At 35.5% G+C, this 23,684-nt stretch overlaps 1 protein-coding gene across 1 annotated transcript in view; it reads left to right on the forward strand.

Moving 5' to 3' along the window:
- LOC148946855 (1-acyl-sn-glycerol-3-phosphate acyltransferase epsilon-like) overlaps window positions 1-23,272 on the forward strand; it is a 66,225-nt gene extending 42,953 nt beyond the window's left edge. Inside the window, exons 3-6 of the mRNA XM_089097165.1 lie at window positions 9,686-9,888; window positions 16,326-16,572; window positions 17,479-17,602; window positions 21,644-23,272. Coding sequence (XP_088953291.1) covers window positions 9,686-9,888; window positions 16,326-16,572; window positions 17,479-17,602; window positions 21,644-21,866 — 797 coding nt within the window. The 3' untranslated portion in view covers window positions 21,867-23,272. The remainder of the gene's footprint in view (window positions 1-9,685; window positions 9,889-16,325; window positions 16,573-17,478; window positions 17,603-21,643) is intronic.
- The last annotated feature ends 412 nt before the right edge of the window (window positions 23,273-23,684 follow it).

Below are 23,684 nucleotides of genomic sequence, written 5' to 3' on the forward strand. Positions count from 1 at the left end.
CATACACTTTATTTTTACTTCTTTCAACACTTAGCTAATTTTGCATTAGATTTAAAATAATCATTTAAACAGAGTTTATTCTACATGATTAATTTTGAGGTCTAATTTTACAACATATTTCATGCCTGCATTGTTCACGCACGTCCGTGCTGTTTAAGAAACGCATGTTGCAGCGTCATAGCCACACGATTTTACGTAAACGATACTACAATGAGGGAACAAGACATAGCAAGGACGAGTCAAGACCTCTATACCCACTCGTTTTCTAATTTCTTCTCTTTTTCTTGGCTTAGACGTTCTCATGGGGTTCCGGGTTTGCATTTCAGCTGTTTCTCCGTGTTCTTCTCTTGGTCTTCGCCTTCTTAGTCTCAGGATTTTTCCGTAATTACAAATCAATAGGGTTCTTATGGTCAGGGAAGTCTCGAATACGAAACAAACGGCCAGTAGTATGTTCCACAGTAAATTGGATGACAATAATCCATATCTATTGTGTGCATACGTTAAACTCTTGTCTTCATTTGTAAATAGTAAAATCTGGGAACTCTACTGCTTCTCATATTTTTGTAAGCCTTGCTGCCTCTTTATTCTTTTCTATTTTCGTCCACATCGAGGTTTTCATTTCTTCGCATTCTATATTGAGAATAGTGTACGATAGGTTAATTTCCTTGAAGTTGGTTATTTTGGGACTTATTATCTTTGTGCTCGTGGTAATTAACGGTGTTCGAACAGTTGACTCTTTGGTTACGAGTCGACACCCTTGTTTTATGGTTATCGTACCCACATTTTGTAACAGTAATTCTGTTTTGTAACTCGGGTCTATTCTTTCTGTATTATTATAACAAGACATGGTTCCAACAGTTTCTCTTGGAACTGAAAATAACCAAAGATCATTTCTAAGGTGTATGAATATTTCTCGCTTAGTACTTCCTATTGCGGCTTCTTTCAGTTAGACTGGATGCATCGTACTGGAATGGTACGGGTAGACTTTTTATATTAAGGGATATTATTCAGATTAATCATATGCAGTGTTACTTTTTAATTAGAATTTGTTTTCGGGAATTGATATATGTTGAACAAAATTTCTCTACAGCATTTTTATAATCATATGATTTTTACTCGTGAGCTAAAAGTTTTTTAAGTTATTATTCCTTTATGACGCGTATCCATTAAAATCGTTTAATCCTATACTGAGTAAGTGTAATTCCATCTATCGTGTTTTTTAACCGTACTACCCGATTGTGTCGTTATTTTTTCCTCGACTTCTTGCGGTTTTTTCTTTTTCGGTTTTGCTAGTGAATTAATATCAAACTTTTTGTATTGTTTTTTCGAAAATTATTGCCCTTTTAATTTTGTTTCTTTCGCGTGCGCAGCAGCTGAAGTCGGTCTTGATTGCTCTATTTCTTTAACTACTATATGGTCTTATTCGCCGTCAGACTCTTCGGAACTAGTTTCCGATGATTCTGTATCATAAGTTTTAGAAGTTGCACCTCGCATTCTTAAGGTATCAACTCCCCTTCCTTCGTAAATTTCTACTCCTCTGGAAGTAGAAGGTTTATTCTCTAAGTCCTCGTCTTGAGTTTTCAACTAGGGGGATTTGAAAGATTCTTGAGGGCTTTGGGAGTAATCAAGAGTTTTTGTGGGGTTCCTCCACTGTTTGAATGCCATGTCTTCAGGGGGATGGGGCATTTTTTGCACTAGGGTTTCCCTCCATGAAGTCCACTGTTTAGGCTTGACCGTGGACACAGTTATATCATGATATTGTCCTTGCTGGTCATCCTTGGGAGTTTTACTCTCGGGCAATGTACTTTGACTCGTTTTTATGGGGAAATTTATTAAATCCATAGCTTCTCGCAGGTTTGTTTTAGTTGAATCTTTGGGGGGAGTTTTCTTTACAGTAATACCGGGGGTTTCTACAGCTCTGTTTAATTCTTCCTGCAATGACAGGGGCCTTTCTATTGGTGTTGCAGGGGAAACCATATCGTCTGGAAATATTATGGGTGGACAAGGGGTTGAAATTCTATCGGGGAAAAATTGGGTTTTTGGAGATATCGTATAATCTAGCCCTCCTGTGCTCGCCAATGAATAGATTTTCGGATCCTTTGCCGTTTTTACTTGATGAAATAATCCTTGTATTATGAATTTTTTCTTAGGGATAACTAAATTTTTCATTGCTAAAAATTTTTCAAAGTTTTCCTCATCACTCTCATCTTCAAAATAATCTTGTTTATAATTAAAGGGTTTTAGCTCTGCCAATCTTGATCTAGGGGGCTCATTTTCGGCATCTGACGAATCTGTAAAGGAGGGATGTGATACCCATCTCTCTGGAAATTTGGCTCTTTTTATTCTGCTAACATGTGCCTTGTAAGTTCTTCCACTATCAGGGTTTTTCATTTTAGAAGTATAATCGTTATCGTACTTTTTGACTATTCTGTACGGTCCAGAATATTTGTTGGAAAGTTTTTGCCATTCGTTTTTGCTTCGCTCTTTAGGTAGACGCAGTCTCCTATCTTAAAATCTATGTTCCCCTTGACTTTGGGTTGGTTTCTTAGCTCTTGTTTTCTTTTACATTTTTCCAACTCTTGCCTAACTATTTTATAAGTTTTCCTCATCCTATTTATGAATTCTTGTTTGTAATCCTCTGAGCTATTATAATACTGCCGAGATTCAATAATCTCATCATACGGGATTCTAAAATCACGACCAAAAAGTAAATAAAATGGATTGGCTTTAGTTATTTCTGAATAAGCAGTGTTGATTACGTCAGTTAAATAAGGTAAGAATTGATCCCAGTCGTTCCTATCTGTCTTTTGTATAAATATTTAATACGTTCGAGAATATTTTATGCCTATTTTCTATTTTACCATTAGCTTGTGGGTGGTACGGAGCTGTCACCATTTTCTCTATATTAAGAAAACTCATTAAGTCTTTTGTTACTTTTGAAACAAAATTTGGAATGCCAAATTTTAAAAATAAGTTTGCTAACGCCTTACTTGTGGCGTAAGCACCTTGATTTTTCAATGCTTTTGCAAAAGTAAATCCTGAAAAGTGGTCTATAACCAAAAGAATACAAGTATTGCCTCTGCAGGAAACAGGCAGGCCTCCACTTGTTCCGTATAAGTCAAATGATATAATATCGAAGGGGTACATTTCTACCGGGACCCTTCCCATTGAAGGGTTAGGGTAAGCCTTGGGCATTTTTCCTAAGTTACATACTTCGGATTTACTTACAAATTCTTTAAGTAATATTATTGCCGACGGCACGTAAAAATATTGTTTTAATTTATAGGGAGTTTTCATTACTCCTAAATGTCCACCTATATCTGAATGAAAACATTCAAATGCAGGTGCTATTAAGTTTTGTGGTAATACAGGTATTATTGAAGTTTGGTTTCTATTTGTCTCAGCAATCACGATTCTACATAGTATTTCTTCATCAAGATCATAGTAAAAATTATGTATTTCTTTTCTAAGAGTTTTGAATTTATCCGGTAACGCATCGTCATTCACAAAATAATTAATAAGCGCTGAACACATTTTGTCCTTTTTTTGCTTTCTTTTTATATTTTCTTACGACAAGGGACAACAGTTAACCTTTTTTTTCCTTTACTGTGTCTTTGGCTTTGTTTTTCTTACATTTATGTTTGCTCTTAGCATTGATAGCGTTAACTTCATATTCCTCGGCTTCCGACGGTTTATTTTATGGGTATCTACTCAAACAGGCCAAAGCTGCGTTTTCTTTACCATTTAAATGTTCAACTTCGTAATCTAGATCTCGGATTTTCATAATCCATCTAGCTAGAAGTCCCGTGGGGTTTTCAAATTTGCACAGGTACTGCAAGCTTTTATGGTCTGCTATTAGCATAAAATTTCTACCAATCAAGTAGTGTCTAAATTTGTCCAAATGGTGGATTATAGATAATAAATCTAAGTTTGTTGCGGAATAATCACTTTTAGCCTTTTATAAAATTTTACTAGAATAGCTCATAACTTTTTTTTCTTTTTTTAGTAGGAGGTCCTTGTAAAGGATCAGGGTTTCCCAGGGAAATTATTTTTAAAAGAATAACACTAATGCCTTGTGAACTAGCATCGGTTGTGACCACAAATTGTCCGTGCTCGAAATCAGGAAGTGATAATATTGGTTCAGAAGTGAGCGCCTTTTTGAGACGGTCTAGGGAAGTTTGAGCTTCCTGGGACCAGGTAACATTTTGGGAGTTCCCTTTAGTTAATTCCATGAGGGGTTTCATAATTTGGGCGTAATTGCGTACGAATTTTCTAAATTACCCAGTAAGACCTAAAATTCCCCTTAATTCTTTCATGGTTCTAGGGGGTTTGAGGTTCTCAACACATTTTATTTGATCAGGGTCTGGGGATATTTCTGCTTGTGTTACTACAACTCCTAAAAATTTAATTTTAGGTTGAAATAAATTTACTTTCTCAGGCCGGCATTTTAAATTGCCCTGTCTGAACTTCTCGAAGACCTTAGCTAATGTTGCTAAGTGTTGTTCTGTGTTTTCTCCCACGCATATGACATCATCAACAAAATGAATTATATTCTTTAATCCTCTTAACAGGTGTAATAGGGGTCTACATAGCGCGCCATTCTTCTTTGGTACTAAGATCACTGGTGCACTATACGGACTTATACTTGGGCGTATAATTTCATTTTTTTCTAAATCATGAATTTTATTTTTTAAACATTCTTTGTGCTTATATGGCACACGATATGGCTGTTTTGCTACGGGATTACCAGTCGTTAAAATTAAGTGTTCATAAAATGCTATCAGCCCGATGTCATCTTTGGATGCGGAAAATACATCTCTAAAATTCCATAATAATTCGCACAATTTTTTCTTAAGTTCCATGTCTGTAATATGATCCATATTAAATTTGTTTCAAAATTGCGATTTAGTTAGAGGATATTTGTTATTTGAGGTTTTAATGCCGTTAACTAGGTTTGTTTTGGAATTTTCTCATCTATTTAAATCATTCTCCGATAAAACTTGGATTTGAACTAAACACGTCCCATTTTTTATTGTAATTGTATCATTTTCGTGGTTATTAGTTACCCAAATAAAACCTTCTCCTTTGTCGTAACATATAATCTGTTCCTCACATAGCAGATTTTCAGGAATTTCGTTTGATGGGGTCGCAAACCATATTTCGGATTTGCTATTCACTGGTTGAATCATATGTGATATTTGAATTCTCTGCATCGTTTTGGGTGGGATTTTTGTTTTCCTTATCGCGAATCCGTAATATTTCTCTTTATTTTCATTGTTTATTAGATTCACACTGGCGCTATGCTGCGACATGGTGGCTTCTTGTGGTGTCACGTTGGGTTTTACTATGTTTTTCCATAATTACGCTATTTTCTTGATTTCGTTTGACCTGTACTGTCGCATATTTCCTATTTTTATTTTTGCAAATTCAATACTTTTATTATTTAAATTTACTTCCTCTCTGCAATGTCTTTCAGAATAATTGGAAAAGCTTCTGATTATTCCTTGTCCTCATTGCGAGACATGAGGTTCAAAAGGTTGCGACATTAAACCGCCAGAAATTTTTTTTACTGTTACGTTGTCTTCGTAACCTCTGTTACGATTTCTTAAGGTAGAAATTTTTTTCCCCTACCTTAGCCGGGTAGACAAGCCTGTCGTTTGCTACGTCTAATAGTACTCTATTAGACCTTAAAAAATTTGCATCTATAATTGCTTCATACGGAAAGTTATCGCATATTATACAATTTTTCGGAAAGATCTTATTGTTCCTTTTTAAGTTTAGGCAAATTGAACCTCTTTCATCCAATTTATGCCCTGTCACACTAGTTAAATTGGGATTATTAAAATTTCTTTGTTGCATAATATGCAGAGGCAACATATTAAATACGCATGACCTTATTATATTGACCGTAGCTCCACTGTCAACTAGGGCCTTAAAGTAAACGTTTTCTACACAAAAATCATTAAATATAGGCAACCTATAATTATTATCACTACAAGACGGCACTACCATTGTTTTGGACCTATTAAATATTCTGGGCACCCTCTGGGTCCAATTTATATTTCTGAGGGGCCTGAAACGTTTTCCTGAGGATTTGTTTGATGCTTCGGTGCCTGTAATAGATATTCAGACATATGGGATTCCGTAGGCATATCTAATTGATTTACATCTGTCTGCCTTCGCCATATATTATTATAGTAACTTGGATGTCTTGTGTCAGTGCCGCTTGCTGGCGCTGACTGCCAATGCCGTTGACTTGCAAAATTTTCATTTCCCGTCGGTAAATTTTTGTGATTTCTATATAGCATTCTCGCATTATATTGGCTTTGTCGATTATTTGGGTTTTCAAATCGGTAATTAATTTGTTTATTGGGGGGAGGGTTATACAATTTTGGTTGGTATGCGTTGTAAGGTACTGATTGAAGCAATCTTCCCTGTCTGTAGTCTAACGCATCACCGGCGCTAAAATTTGTTATTCTGAACAAATGGTTGCCATAATTTTGCGTACTACCGTCAGCAATTCTTGGTATGCGATTGGGGACATAACGGCACTCCCTCGCGATATGCCCAACACGATTACAAATATAGCACCTTATTATTGTAGGGTTATTTTCGTAACTACATTGTTTGATGGGCTGAAAACGTTCTGTTTTCTGCCTAGCGGGTTCTTGCGTTTTATTTCTTTGAGGCACTGGGGAGTTATCCCTTGAAAAGAAGTTGGGAGACGCCTGATCGCCCTTGAAGATTAGGTTCGCGTTTGAATCGCCTAGGCTATTTATTTTTGCTTTACTGTGATTTGCGACAATCGTATCAACTTCGATCAATTGCTCTACCTCCTGAACTGAAAGATCCAATGTCTGAATATTTTTGGATATTACCATTCTATATACTTTTGGGGGTAGCCCTTGCAAAAAGGTATTTAGTATGACTTTTTCATACAGTTGTCCTGAACCTCTTCCGTATTTTGCCTCTACTGAAATGTGTATATTATCAAGAAATTTTCTTATATTTTGTGAACAATCAAAACTCACTATTCCATGTTTTAATTTATTTATGGAACTGGTTTCGATTAATCTATCTTTAGATGCTTTTAACAATTTGTCAACCGTATTTATTGGCAAGTTGACGTCATTCCCTATGGTATGTTCAATTTTTTTTAGAATGGTTAAGGCCTGGCCTTTTAATCGTAATAGGAGCATGTCGACTAACACTTCTTGTTTTGTTTTTGTTAGTTGCACAAACTGGGCTATTTGGATATTATATTCGTCAATATCTGATTGAACATTGTACTCCGGGATAGACTTTGCTATTTTTATATTTTTTGTGACCAACTTCTGCACTATTAATAAATCGTTAAGGTCGTCCGACATTTTTTTTTTGAATCAATTTCAAAATAAATTTATTTTTTCACTTAACCTATTTTGGGGGAGGCTATTATCTCCTAAGAGATATCTAAAGGGTTTCCCTGTAGTAGCTTAGCGGCAATAGGCCTAATCACTTTACTTATATGTCTGTATCTTTCCAATTATGAAATTTAAATTGCAAGGTTTATAGCCAAACTAGTTCGCAAGTTTTCCTCCAATTTCCAACCGTCCCATTTGTAGCAATAAATGGAAATTGTTGCTATAAATCGAAATAAATTGAAAATAAATCGAATGCTCTGAATCGAAATCAGATTCCCTTTGGGAGTGTAGGTTCGAATCCTATCGACCGCGCAATTTGTAGCGATGAAAGATATTTGTTGCGATAAAAGAAAGGACTGGGCTTAATTGTGGTCATAAATATTGACCACGTCAAATCTAATATCGCACCTTGAAGCTGTGAACTTACACCTTATAAGTTCTCCGATAGCGCCGCTTATAGCGCTAAAGATCGTGCCAACAAGTCCTACGCCACCCTCAATTAATGTGAGTAAATAAAATGTGTAGCCATATAAATATGACCTCTTCTCCTTGAGCTATCTGGAGATCAGATTCCTTGGGAAGGTGCCTTGGAGATATGCGAACTAATTACCTGTCGTTAGACTAGATACAGATATATAAAATAAAATAAACACAAAATAGAAAAGCAATGGTTTTATTGAGACTTACATGTTTAGGTGTACAGCAATGGGTCACTTCAAATGACGGCAAATAATAACCAAGTCTCTAATATGACTAATGGATTATTTTGATGGACTTTGTTTTAAGGAGCACAGGAAAGGCAATGGGAGACCACGGAATCAAATGGGGAGGAAAAAGTCTCCTGGACTTGGATTATGCTGATGATTTAAGCATCCTATATGAAAGTGTGAGCAAAATGAATGATATTCTAGAGGTTGTGCGAGTTCAGGGGGCTAGAATTGGTTTGAAAATTAATGTTAGGAAGACTAAGTCACTAAGGCTAGGAATAAGTGAAGATGAAAAGTTGACGTTAGGTAATGAAAAGATTGATCAGGTGGACATCTTTACTTACCTTTATAGTATTTTTAGTAAAGACGGCGGAAGCAGTGAAAATGTTAAAAGTAGAATAGACTAAGCTAAGGGTGGTTTTTCGCGGTTAAAAAAAAGTTTTGAAGAATAGGAAGATAACTCTGCAAACCAAGATTAGAATATTAGAAGCTACAAAGATGAGAGTGGTCAAATATGGCTCTGAAGCATGGACGCTCCGAAAAGCGGACGAAGATTTGCTAGATGTTTTCCAGAGAAATTGCTTAAGGACTGTTCTGGGTACCCGGCTGACTGACCGTATTTCAAACAATAGGCTATACGAAAAATGTGGTTCAATACTGCTCTCTAGGGCTATAATGAAAGAAAGGTTGAGGTGGATAGGGCACGTTGTGCGCGATGACAGATTGCCGAAGATTGTTCTTTTCGGCCAACCGTCTAGGGCTAAACGGAAAGCAGGTCGTCCCCGTCTGGGGCGGGAGGACGTCATAAAGAAAGATTTAAAGGAAATGGGAACTTCGTGGGCGGGTGTAAAAAGGAAGGTTTTGAATATATTGGGGTTGAGGAGGAGCGTGCGTAGCTGTGTGGGCCTCAGGCGGCTTGGGGCTGCGGTGAGTTGTTAGTAGTAGTAGTAGTAGTAGTAGTAGATTAATTTAAACCTGTAAATTGATTTTAAGAAATAAGATTAATAAATGACATTAATAAGATAGAGAAATATATAGGGAAATATTAGTATAAAAAAATAAGCTGCATAAATAGTACTATGGAAATATATCTAAACATTAAAAATGAAGAAATAGTGATTAAATGTAAAAAAATGCAGCAGTAAACATCAAAATAATATAAGGAAATAATAATAAAGACGAAAAAGTTATTAAAAACAACATTAATGAATTATAAAATAAATTAATCTGAGCAGGGTTCTAAACCCTATGCTTTCTAAAAGCCAGAATATAATTTGTACTTTATTCAATTTTTTTTTTCACAACGAGGGGTCACAAAATATTTGCGGTGGAGGGGTAATCATTTTAAATTAATCGTTCATTCCTTTTTGGTATTTATATTTACACAAAGAATTAATTAAGTTTCCTTTCTTAAAACATTATACAATCGGACGAGCATTATATGACTAGTCTACTTTTTGCTCTTTATCCCAGTGATCAAACGCATAATTTGACACCATATTTGTGCAACATACCACTTTTCCATTCAGTTAAAATATTATAATTTTCTTTGTATAAGTATCATTTTTCTGGCAGTTGATTGGGTAATCTGCAACGCTGTTGCCGTTAGACAGAAGTCAATTGGTCATCTTCGATATGTGATGAAATATTCTCTACAAGCTTTACCTTTATATGGTTTTTACTTTTATGAACATGGATGCATATATGTCAAACGAGGAAGTTTTAAGCCGAGAAAGATGTTACAGGCATTAGATTATTTGAAACATCCGAAGATAAAGGTAAGAAAAATGGGTACTTGTTTAGAATCCAGTAAACACGCGAGAAAGACCGCGTTGAAATTTCAAAGATGTCAAATCAAAAACAGGTTTTCGCTGCCTAGTGAGGTATTGCTCACTCCGTGTCAAAGATTAAAATTTAGTTGTTTTTTTTTGGGGGGGGGGGGGGTTAAAGGGGCAAAAAAGGTGCCTAGGTTAGGTTAGATTATTTATTTAATATATGCTATGCTTTACCCCCACCCCCTAATGTGCAAATATGTTGCCCAAATTTGGGTAAATTTTTCGTTATTCATATTATTGACTTACGAATAAAGTAAACTTACCACTCGATGCCCTTTTTTATGCTCTTTCCAAATATAATAATCATTTTTGTCGGAAATTAATTTTACCCCCTCCCCTATATATACCAATTTAGGTTAAATATTTGCACTTTGGGGGGGGGGGGTGGGGGTAAATTTATTTCTGATGTAAATGAAAGGTAAGTTTGAACTTTCCCCCCACCCCCCCCCTAATGTTCAAATATATACCCTGAATTGGTATATATAGGGGCGGGGAAGGGGTAAAATTCGTTTCCGACCAAAATGATTATTATATTTGGAAACAGCATAAAAAAAGGCATCGAGTGGTATGTTTACTTTATTCATAAGTCAATATTATGAATAACAAAAATTTACCCAAATTTGTTTCTAAACTATTATATGTTCATCCTATTTTGTTTTGTTTCGTTAGCATTAACGAAACTTCACTTATCGTGTATTTACTGGATACTAAACAAGTACCAAAAAAATCTTGTCACGAATTTGTACTCTAGGGACTTAGAAAATGTGAGGGTGGATCACTTAGTCCGTGGAAGGATGCTAAGACCTCCCCGCGAAGAAAGTTTTAAGGAAAAGGTTTAAGTATGGAAAACACTAAATATTGTGCCATACCTGTGGGCAGGAGCGGATCCAGGATTTTTTTGGGGTGGGGGGCGCAAAATAGGTTGATCTGAAAAAAGAAATTTGGGGGGCACAAGATAGGTTGATCTGATAAACTTGCATTAGGAGCTAAGTTTAATTAACGCAAACTTGAGTTAATTAAGTAAATTACACTACTTTAGACTACGCTAGGGGGGTGCGTGCCCCCCCCCCCCCCCCCTCTGGATCCGCCACTGCCTGTGGGTTCAATCAGGTAAACAAAATAAACTCATTTGTTATCTGGGCTGTACATCATTATTTAGGAAACATGTAATATCTGATTTTTGAAATAATAGAACATGAAAGCCCTGGAGATACGTTACGATACCTCTCTCACTTCTCCCAATTTTTGCCTGAGTTTACTAGGATATGGTGAAAAAAAAGGGGCTTTCAAATCCAAATAAAAGCAAAACTTTATTCCTATATTTCAGACCCAAGGTAACAAATAAAAAACGTGATCAAGCTTCGTGCTCCCTTGTGCGAGAATACACACGTTTTAAATACTGTTTTAAAATGTTTATAGTCAGTAACCTTATATATTTAATTTTAGTTTGTATTCTGGAGAGGCAAAAAACAGGTCCCTATCAAGAGATTGTTTCCCTAAAATGTTTTATTGTCTTATTTTAGGTTGGTCTTTGAATCTATCCATAAACTCTTCGGACAAGAGTCTTTGGCATATTTCTTGTGTTTTCTTATATTGTTAACTAAAATTGAATTCAAATATACAAAGTAGGATCAGATTTTTTAGACTTTCTAAAACCTTTTTGGGCCTCAAAAATAATTAAAAAGTATTTAAAGAATGTAGTGAGGTGGTGAAAGTATTTAAAGGTCAAAATGCAGGTGAGAGTCGAAAATGTGAAAAAAGGTCAAGGTACTTGTTTGTTAACCAGTACACACTCGAGAATTTAGATCTGTAAAGTCAGACAATAACCGGTTTGTTGATGTTTGTGTATGGAGAAAATTAGCTTCGGCTCAGTGGAAATCCACATTGTAGCTATATTCTATTAAATATTTAGTCGGTATTTTCGTCAGGTTAGATTAGGTCACATTTTGCATGCAGCCCCGCTATACTTAACTCTCCCCCCTGATGTGCAAATATACAGCCCAAATTATATATCCTATCTATCTCCCAAGCGTCTCAGTTGTTTTAACCCCGTAACTGTAGATCCAAATTTTCGAGTGTCTACTGGCCAATAGATTAGTACCCAAGGTCAATTTTAGGCTCGAATTTTTGTGAATCTCCTCTTTGCTTCGCAAACATGAATATAGAGTATCTGATAAGAAGACTGGACGTTGACAATGTCCAGAACTTACCCAAGTTCAAAATTCCTCAGGACACAGCTATCATCCAAAATATGACAACCAGTTCAATAATACATAAATTTCGTAAACCCACTGAAGTACCTATATTGTCAAGGCTCTTTGAAATTCTAGACATTGTATTGTAAAACTAATATGGTAGCAAAGCAGAACGTAGGAACACGCGGAGATTTTAAAACTAAATCAATTTTCGACCTGAGGTAAGAATTTCGATTCGAATTCAAAGAAACTAATTCATGGCCGGTCGATCAGTAGCAGGTCTGTCTTCGCACATTTTAAAGGGGTAAATCAACTTACCCAAGTAACGGGTTGATGTCCAGGTGAAATTAACTGAGCTTATTTCCTTTTTTTAACGTTTTACTCTCTTCTCACTTTGATTCTCATGTTGTATGAACTTGTCCATCAAAATTTGTCTAAATTTTTTATGTGAAGATGCAGCACATAATTTTGATTCATGATTAGTTTTTGACTAAATATATTGTCTTCTGAAAAGAAATAGGTTTTTTTTTCGTACGGGTAACAGAATATGTTTTTCATTTTATTTATAAAACAGTTCATCAAGCTTGGAAAGATTGGCTCGTATTCGGTTTTCTTAGTTTGAAAGAAACTCAATTCAGACCGTAAGGAATCAGCCCCCCCCCCCCACTGACCTCTGATTGTGAAGAAAGATCTTGAAATTAACAAAATAAATTCTCGACTGAAGAAATCAGACATCGACGCATTGCACAATCTAGTAATTGGTGCTAGGTTATGTATCCTCGAAAAATACACCGAAAATGAATATGTAGTTCTAGATGCTTAGACTATAACTAGCATCCTCATCGTTGTTGTATTCTTTTAAGACCATTCTATACAACTCTTGGCTTAGCTTAAACCCTAGAGCTTTTAAGCTACAAATCCCATACAATTATGAAAAGTGAGCATGCTAAGCTGTATTTGGTGGCAAAAATTTCCGTTAAATGTAACATATACTTTAATAATTGACCTTCCACTTTATAATAAAACTATCCTAGCCATTGTGCCTTGTTGTGATCTCCAAAAATAGGAAATTTAAGGAAAATTCCCCTACGCGGAAACTCCCCCGCGTATTGTTGGTCAACCAATATTTAATTAATTTGTATTGTATTTTTGGATTAAAATCAAGTTGGGTTAGGTTAGGAAACTCCCCTAGAAATTTTCCGTGAATTTCTTTGCATAAATCGAAAAACACGATTATACTTCTTACAATAGAGCTAATCCCATACTGAATAAAGTTGACCTTTACCCCATATTCGTATAAATTACCTAATTAATTGATTTTGATTTCATATGCAAAGAATCGGAAAAAGATATGCGAATCAAGTTCATTTTAATATGAAGAATCCCCCCCTCCACTAGATACTTTTCCCTTGAAATTTTTCCCCGTGTGTAAATAACTATAGTATTTTTTACTTTAAAAAGTATTTGGTTGAATACTAAATTAACGAAACTGTTCAATAGCAAATTCAGAGTAATTATTGAAAGATATTTTTTTTTTAATTTTGGGAGTGTGTTAGATGACATAATTCGTAATTACCTAACTCGTTAATTCAATATCCAGAAAACGTTAATAATGTTACTGGAAAGGACTGTCAGTTACTATTGTTGAGGGGTATCTAATTTCATTCAGCACAAAAAGTATTAAGAGAGGCTTGGGGGGGGAATATACCTAAAACCTTCGCAAAAGTATGACCAACAACTTGTTGAAATTTATTGACGATTGAATAAACACCGTAGTAAAGCATAGCTATGATGGTACAAGTTGAAGTTAGGTCACATTGTGTTAGTTTAGATTAGGTTAAATTTGGTTATAAATATTAGAAATGGGTCAAAAACCTAACCTAGCCTGTCATCATCAAACCTTGCATTAAATTGAAGTAAGTTGACTGGGAATGCTGACTAAATTCAATGACAAAGAAAGATATTTTCGGAAATTCACCTGTCAATGTCGACATTCACGAATATCGAACATTCACGGTAATATATATATATATATATATATATATATATATATATATATATATATATATATATATATATATATATATATATATATATAATCACCTCAGTTTGTACCAGTCGACGTGTGACGAAATTCTGTGCAAGATAAAAGTCCCGTTCCAGTTACTTGTTCATGGGTGCGGTGACACGATTACACTCAATACATACTGTGCTGAAATCACTCACGCACTATAAGTTACTGAGTCTGTAGTTGGACCTGGTGTACTTATCAGGAAAGGAATAAGGAAAAGGGGATGAAGTGACCATCCTTATATGCATCATGCGAAAAAGAAGTCTAAGATATGTATTCTTTGTGGCGTAAATCTGGCAAGGCGAGGTCTTGGTTTGATCTTCAATCTCTTTCGTAAAACAAAAGAGAATACGAAGAATTTGTGGATGAGCTGAAAGTGAAGGAAGCAGAAACTGCCTCGGAAGAGGCGATCCGTGACCCTCAAAAAATGTAGAAACAGTTCAAAAGTTTCAAAATACAGCCGAAGCCTTGTGCCACGATTCCTGAGGAGCAGTGGTTAAAACATTATTCGAAGGTTTTTGGGTTGAAGGATATTTCTTTGGAAAAGGAACATGATAAATCGCTCGAATCGTGTCTTGATCCGCCTTTGAAGAACAGAAATTATTTTGTGGTATCTAAGAGTGGCGTTTTGAGGGCTGTTCGCCAGTTAAAGGGTAATAAGGCTCCCGGTTTTGATGGTGTCAATGGTAATCATCTGTGTAATGGTTCCCCGCTTTTGCTTCAACATCTGCTACTACTTTTTACAGATGTGTATTGATAGTGCCACCGTCCCCAACTCGCTTTGTATCGGGGTCGCTACAAACATTTTAAAGAAAGGAAAAACACAAATGAGTGTGGAAGTTATAGGATGATTACTGTTTCAAGTACGTTGAGCAAAGTGTTGGGAATATTGGTTCTTAGCGAAGTTATATCGAAGTGTCTGATAGATTGCAGACAGTTTGGGTTCCGAAAACACCTCAGCTGTGCTTTCGCCCTCAGACTTCTAAAGCGTATCCTTGCAAAGGCCGAATCACTTGAGTTATCTGTTTATATATGTAGTGTCGATATTTCTGCTGCTTCTGACTCAGTAATCCAGTGCTGTTTTCCAGACCCTGCTGGAGGCCGGTGTTAACGCCCATATAGTAGCTATGTTATCATACTGGTACTCCAATAGCTAAATAAGAGTGAAACTTGGACTAGAAAGACTTAGTGCACCAATTAAACTAAAGAGAGGACTCCGACAAGGTTCTGTTTTAAGTCCGGTACCATTTAACATTTTGACTTCTAAGGTTAGAAAACGAATTTCTGGTGGGCTATGCCTTGATCTTTGTGATCTGAGTCTGATAAGCTATGCTGATGATTTACTTATGTTGAGTTTCTCTTTAAATGTACTGCAGGATAATTTAGATAAGCTTGTATCTGGTTACAGTGCTATTGGTCTACAAATTAATGGCCTAAAAACTGAATTTCTGGTTTTCAACTCTTCAAAACGAAATGAACCAGTGCCATCTGTCTCCATAGATGGTACTACTATCATACCATCTTCTTCACTTAAATATTTAGGTCTTCCACACAGTCGAGATAAGAAAACAACGAGAACTCTTTGCCTCGATACCCTTGTGTCAAATTTGTGAGTGAGTTACGGTAAACTGGCCCCGCTGAAGTATTCGTATAACGGGCAAATTTGGCAAGGCTATACAGAGCAGTGGCATTGCCACATGTTCTCTACATTTCCCCACTTTAGAAATGGTTTACTGAAACAGAGCGGCTAAGAGTTCAGTCCGCGTTATGTAAATATTTAAAGTTTTTGGTAAGTATACCGCTTTCCGAGAGGAATACGCTCCTCTTGAATAAGTATCAAATTCCAGATCCGCTTGAAGTTGTGGCAGAGAAGGAAAGCAATGCTAGAAAAGGTGCACTTGAGCAGCTATATGATTTTCTGCCGTTTTATGTAATATACGAGCTATGAGTGTGTGTAGTGTATATAGTTTAATTGTCTTGAAGTAGCGTTTTTCGTATTGTTCCTTTTTTTTGTCTTATACTCCACCATGTTTTTGTTTAATGGTGGGCTAAAATAATCTATCTATCTATCTATATATTAAAATTTTCTCTTTGTTTCTTGAGTACTTTTTCAGTCCTGGATTGTTGTTTTCCCTGAAGGAACGCGATTTGTACCAAACCATCCTGCCATTGAAAAGTCAAAGAAGGCGGCCGTAGACGCGGATCTGCCAGTTTTACGGAACCTCCTCACGCCTCGGCACAAAGGCTCTTGGTTAATTTTTGAGTCAATGCAGCATTCGTTAGATGCTGTTTATAATGTAACATGCATTTATGGAAGTTCTATTAAGAAAGATGGCAGACAGAAAGCACCTCAGCTAGATGGTAAGTTTTTTGTATTAATTTTGCTTAACAAATATTTTTGTCACAGTTTTGAGGATAGTTTTCTCTAGTATTTATGTTTTAAGTTCTTACCTTCTTTTGTAATATGACAATCTCCGTAATTACTTCAGTGATCACCCAACCTACAGAACTCATCACCCATGTGACTCCGCACCAGTCAAAACACTAAAAAAAAAAAAAAAAAAATTGCACTCCAGTTAAGTTTAACAGCTTAATGTTTCAGCCTGACAATTGGCTTAGGAACCACCCCCTCTACAGCTAAAAATAGAAAGCTCATATTTCGCAATTAATGTTTGAACTTTTAACGTTTGAATTTTTGAATTTTACATACATGTAGTTTATATGTTTCACAAAGGTGTTCAAATAGTACCAACTCTTGTTGTCTCGTGGAAATGACACGGAAGTTGTCGAACATTCTGTGTACACATAATTATTTAATTTCATTTGATACATTTTGTCTGAGTATGCTCTGTCACTAAATTCAAAAAATATGAACGTAAAACGCGATGTCAAAGCTTTATACAAATAGAATTTACCAGAAATGTTAGAGGGCTGCCCCTCCATGCATCCTTCGCTGAAAGCCCAGAGGGTTGTAACGGATTACTTATTCAATAAAACTATTCTAAATTTAAACAGAACTAATTGTCATCCGTCCTTGTAATTCGTTCCATTGTCTTCCGTTCCGCGAGAAAGGGTGGGAAAGCCTGCTTTTTTCTCTATCTATAGAAGACCCTTAAGAAAAAAGGAAATAATATTAAAAGGCTCATATGCCTTTGGGCTCCTGTTTTATATAAAATGACTGATAAACTAAAGTTTGGTCACAGATCAGGTGTAAGTTCTGGTAAGAAAAATGTCATTATTGTTCGATAATTGCTCATCTGTTTGCAGATATTTTGTTAGGACGATGCAAAGAAGTTCATATCAATGTGAAGAGAGTACCCATCCATGGTGTGCCTGTAAGTGAAGATGAATTTAGGAAGTGGCTCCATATGCTTTATTATGAAAACGACAAGTAAGCTAGATATTTTTTTTCGTTCTTCAATATTTAACAGTCCATGGAAAGGTATAGAGAACTATTGTGGAGGGAGAGATACATACTTTTATTCACAAAGATCATTCTAAAAGGAGCCTAAAGACTGGTGTTTGAACTATTAAACAGTAAAATTATGCGAAACATAAACTTTATGGACCAAGTGGTTAATTTCCCCATTATGAACAATGACTATCAAGCAGTAAAAACTAAAGTCGGTGCCCTGGTACCGGGGTCTTTTCTTTCTGGGTTTGAATTTGGGGTGGTAACTTGCTAGTTTCAGTACTCAAAATATTCAAAAGTATCTTAGGTCGGGTATTCTGACTGCTAATTTCGGTGCTCAGGAAAATCATTGAAGTAACGTAGATAACATGGTAGCACAGATTATTGATGCTTACACAGATTTCTCACTTCCATATTTTGCGAACTTCAAATCTATCGGATCAGATGATTTGGCCTCCTATAGTTTGACGATATCCAGTGAAATTGAGTGGGCGGAACGTTATCATATCCAAGCGCAGGCAGAGTGTTATCTAATTCATTGACGTTGCGTGAAATTGTGCCTGTGGGCTAGTTTCGTTAGATAGCCAATGTAATTGAGGAACACGTCGGCCCCTGTATTTTGCTAGGAGTCAGATATTTGGTGAAACCTAATAGATAATCTGTGATGATAGTACATCTGATAGGCACAGATGGAATTATTCTCTGGAAAATCAGTTCTGCGAGAAAAACATAAGTTAATTATACACGTCGAAGAAAACAGGGAACAAATATCCATTTATGTAATATCTCCTCCACTTCACCTCCCTCCCCCAAGACCCTGAAATGTAAAGCCATAAGAATAAAGTTTTAATGTCTGCTACAACCATAAAAATAAAATATTAATGTCTGCTACAATGTATCCGGGGTTTGTCTAACCGAGGAAAATGCAGGAAATATTTTGATCCAGCCCTTTGGAACCAAAATTGGAAAAATTGTGTAGAGTAAAATCCATTTTTTTGTGTTTTTTAGGGTAGCGGAGTTAGCAAGTTTCTTGGCCGTCCTTTGATGCCTTTGGGTCCCGAAAATAGCAAGCTGACACTTCGATTATAGATACTAAAAGCACCGGCCCTGTACCTAAGATCGATTTTTAGTGAGAACCACTATCCAAGCTTGAAAGTTTAGTAAATTCATATACTAATAGTACTAATTGACTAAAGATTCTACATAGTGGTAAAGAGTTGTTGGGCACTTTAGCAATTTAACGTGGCAGCAGTAAAGCATATAACAATATCTGCCATGTTTTACTTTTTTCTCCCATGGATTTTTTTTTTCTGCGCTGGCCTCGACACCTAAATGAAACCATTCGTGACAAAGAACGATGTGGAAATAACGATACCCGTCAATAGAAATTAAGGCTCTTAAAAAGAAAGTTTAATAAAAACGGGTATGTACATCAAAATTCTCTTTTTATGCTGATTCCAAATATGTAAAATTTATCAATTTTTCAATTCTAAAGTTATTAACATGAGATAAATTGCGTGATCATGGTTTTAGCGATAGCTGCAATTCAACAAAGAGTGAACCACAGCCCATAGTAACTAAAAGTTTAAAACCGCATTTTGAAAAAAAAAATGGACAATGAGACAAAATTTCTATTTGTAATTGATTCTGAAATGGTAGCTATTATTTTGATTAACTTTAAAAATAAAATTATTCTGAAAATTTATGGGAATTTCGAAATAAGTGTTTGATCGAAATGAAAGTACACCATTGGAATCGCCGTTGTCGAAAACCCAACACAGATAAACTACAGTCCTTCACTTTGAACAACAAGGAAAATCATTTTTTTTCCATGGGTAGCACTGATGTGTCTTTTTTTCTTTTTTTTTTTTTTTTTGTCGCCACTAGTGGGGACCTGGAACATTACAGAGGGCTCTTTAAGGGCTCATTTGAAAGCAAATTTTTATATACGGGCTTTTTAAAATTCAAGTTGATAATGCCGTTATAAAATGCCAAATAGCTCCCAAATACGGTACTTTGGGTGCCTTTTCTGGAATAGGAAGGATGAATGAAAAGGATCAACATAATCTCCATGGTTGAAAAACATAACCTTAGGCTTATACCCTCTTATTTATATCCCCTCCCAGTCCCCTTAATATGTTTATAGAGGCTTATACCCTCTTATATATATCCCCTCTCAGTCCCCTTAATATGTTTATAGAGGCTTATATCCTCTTATATATATCCCCTCCCAGTCCCCTTAATATGTTTATAAAGGCTTATACCCTCTTATGTATATCCCCTTTCAGTCCCCTTAATATGTTTATAGAGGCTTATACCCTCTTATATATAGCCCCTCCCAGTCCCCTTAATATGTTTCATAATTCGTTTACTGACTAATAGAGCTAGTAGGCAATTGTAATAGGTCTCATTTAAAACCTAATTTTATATTTGTGTGCTTTTTTATAAATTCATCTTGATAACGATATAAAGTGCCATTTGTCACCCAAAATGGCTCTTTTAAGTGCTATATCTGAAATGGAAAGGCTAGGAAACATCATAATCTCCATTGTTGAAAACCTTGGATCTGAATTTAAAATCCTCCCTCTTGTATACTCCTTGTAAAATCCTCCCTCTTATATACTGTTTTGAAAGAATTGAAATTGTATTCTAAGACTTTCTGATCTCATGGCTGGTGAAAGACTATTGAAAGCCTTACAAATTAGTCTTTTATTTTCTGCTGGGTGTTTAAGGGGTTTTCTGCTCCTAATCGCGCTTTGTTGCGTCGATTTTGTATTTTCAGGGAGTGTTAGTTTCTTAGAATTCTACAAACTCAGGAAAATATTATGAATCAGTTTATTTGAGCCAATATTGCAGTTATATGTTGCATAAACTGCGAAACAATAATTTTTGTTCGTTTTAAATTTCATCTTCTCTCTTTAGTTCCACCCGAAAAACTGTTTGTTTTTATTATTATTATTATTAAACTAAAGAAAGGGAGAAAACGCCACAAAAGAGTGGATTGGTACACCATCATATTCAGCACGCCTGGCTAAATTTAGAAATGATTTCAATTTGTTTCAGGGTCTTGAAACATGTTATATGGAGCTTAGGATTGCTGATTTTAAGTCTAAGGCCAAACTTGCAATTTGACCATCCGAAAACAAAAATCACAATGTAGATGCTTCACATTTTTTAATTATACTAGTAATTTTTTGGTCATCACTCTCACTGTATTGATGGATAATCCATTTTTCAGCTATTGAAACACCACATAAAGTCCAGTAGTGTCCTTAAATACACCCTAAATTACTAATGGTCCTAAATAACGTATTTATTGCAGTTGGTTTCAAAATGTCAATTAAAAAAGGGGCAAATATTGAAATTCTTTTTACATATCCCTTTAAGGGAGGCTAAGCTGCAACTCAGTACATATATCTCGATGTAAACCTGCAGTTATCGTCTCTTTTACAAGTGAACTTTGACGAAACTTCTACACGGTGCGCACATTTTGGAATCACTTATTTACAAAACAGAGGACAATATTAAATGAAATATTCCATTTGCATTTAGCTGAAGAACTTGTTTATGTAGATTAAATTTAACGTTTATGTGACAATTGGCCAGCTTTCAAGCCGAAGCGTTATTTTATCCTAATGGGCACAGTTTTGTTTTGCGCATTTTTTGGTTGTTACGATCGCGATACAAAGATATGATGAGTCAAATAAATATTGCAACTATTGATTTCTTTTAAATCGTCAATTTTAAAACGTCTGTTTATTTTTTAGGTTTTAAGTTTTGAAGTATGTTTTTAGCCTGAATATTAATAGTTCATGTTAGAAAGTGATGAATTAAAAATATAGAACCAAATCATTAATTGGCTGAGTTCCGTCATTTACCAGAAACGCTTTCTTTAAAGTTATATGGTAAATCCAACTCATAGCTTCTAAACCCTTCCATTTTTTTCTTTTTTTATAGCGTTTTTTTTGCTTGTTCTTTTTTGTATAAATTTAGTCCGTTTGATCAGTTTTCTTCTTTCAGGTTGCTTGACTCTTTTTACAACTTAACAGATCCTTTACCCATAACAGCTGGTGGAAAGCAGCTGAAACTCAGTATCAGTGAAACATTGCCCAGTTTTGTATTTTTTGCTAGCTTGCTCATTCCTCTTGGGTTCTCATCCTGGTGGCGGACACTTTACCTAAGAACATGTGCTCTAGGTACTCTTGGAGGTTATGTTTGGCTGGCAATACGTTCTGTTGCTTAGAATTGTAAAAAGAATTCTAATGCATATGATGACTCATTTTTTGCCGAAGTGATATTATATCAAGTCTCATTTTTGCACATTCTAAAAGTATATGTGATACATTTTGTTGCTATTTAACATCAACAATGTTGAGTCAAAACTATGTTTATTTTTTTGTTTTGACGACAGTCTACAACAATTACGATTTTTAAAGTTCGTAGCAGTGTGAAACGACCTAAGGCGAGCACCATGGTAAATACTCCTCTCTACCTCTGTGTGAAGATTCTTCTTTTGAACCTACCCCCTCCCTCCTCCGCCTCCAACAAAAACCCTAAAGATTGTGAGTCATTTTTATAACGGTACAGTAAACTTTTCTCTAACAATTAGGTATGTGGTGTTCATAAAATTTATGGAACATTGTCATGAAAAACATTCTTCTAGACTCTAGGCTTTCTAGTCACGTGGTAAAAACTGCTGGAAAGTATTCAAGAAGTTGTGGATTCGAGCTAGGGCCTTTCTTCTTTTATATACTTTACTTCATAAAATGAAAATATGTATATATGCATTGTGTTTGGTCAAAGCAATTTACTTTTTGTCTGGAAATCTTTATTTTATAAAGTAGTTATGATACTGTAAAATTATTAATTCTTAAATGATTTAAACTAGATTTTTTTTTATACATTGTGTTATTTGTATGTTCATTTTAAAGTTGGAATAATTTTTATGGATTTTTGTCTTTTCTTAACATCCTTGTAAAGTTCGTAGTTTGTTTTGTTTCAAGTAACCAATTATGCACCTTAGCAAAACGAGATGGTTTTAATCTCCTTAAACCTTAGTTATAAACCTTAAACTAAGTTTATGTAAATTTAAGAGAAATATTATGTCCACTTAGAACCCTGACATACAAGGGAGCTGTGTTAAAATTATGTTTAAAGTAAGCTTAATTGACCGAGGAAAAGCCAATGAAAACTTACATTAAGGAAGTTTGCTTAAAATAAAAGGGAATTTGCCACTTCAGAGAAGTACACACTTAGTCGATTCAGTGGTTAGGGAAGAAAATGGATTGTTAAAATGAAAATCGGGCTCCAAATTGAAAAGATTTCAGAGGTTTGACCTTTTAAATAAATCTTACATCTGGGGGGGGGGCTTAAAAATTACTTTTTGGTGACAGTTTTTAATTATCCTATTCTCATCTCGTTTCTGTGCCAATATGTTCTGATAAACAGATTTTTATCTATGATATTTTTGTGTTTTTCAAGTTCTATGTGGTTATATGCCTGCTAGAGGGTTATTGATTGGATAATAAAAAAACAAAATCTCTGTAAAGAAATTTAGCCCCGTTTTATTTGTGGTATTATTCTTTCTTTTTTGAACGAGGGAATGGTAGTTATTTGTTTTCAGCTCCTAATTTCTGAGTATGGACTGAAAAAAGATAAACAACGCTTCATATTTATTTGATCAGCCCAAGCTTGTACGTTCGTATGAATAAGCGAATTCGACTGAAACGTTTAAGAAAATGCAGGCAAAAGAGTTAAATTTCTAGATTTTAGGAGTGCAGAGCCTAATTTTTGTGTCTAAAGCCAGGGGCGTCGTTTGGGGGTGGCAGGGGGGGGGCAACTGCCCCCCCCCCAAAAATAATGTGAATAAAAAAACTATTATACAGCCTATGCCCTTTGACTATCCGGATTTGAACCTCTCTTGCCCCCCCCCCCCAATAAAAATGCTGGAGATTCGCCCCTGTCTAGAGTGAGCTGTAGAGTTAAGAAATAATGTAGTGTGAAACAAAACAAGAAACATAGACTACTGAGAAGAAAGAGATGGCTCTGAAACAGTTAAAGG

Source organism: Artemia sp. Qi Xiang Cuo, chromosome 11, assembly GCF_049724085.1.
Source record: "Artemia sp. Qi Xiang Cuo chromosome 11, ASM4972408v1, whole genome shotgun sequence".
Taxonomy (NCBI): Eukaryota; Metazoa; Arthropoda; class Branchiopoda; order Anostraca; family Artemiidae; genus Artemia; species Artemia sp. Qi Xiang Cuo.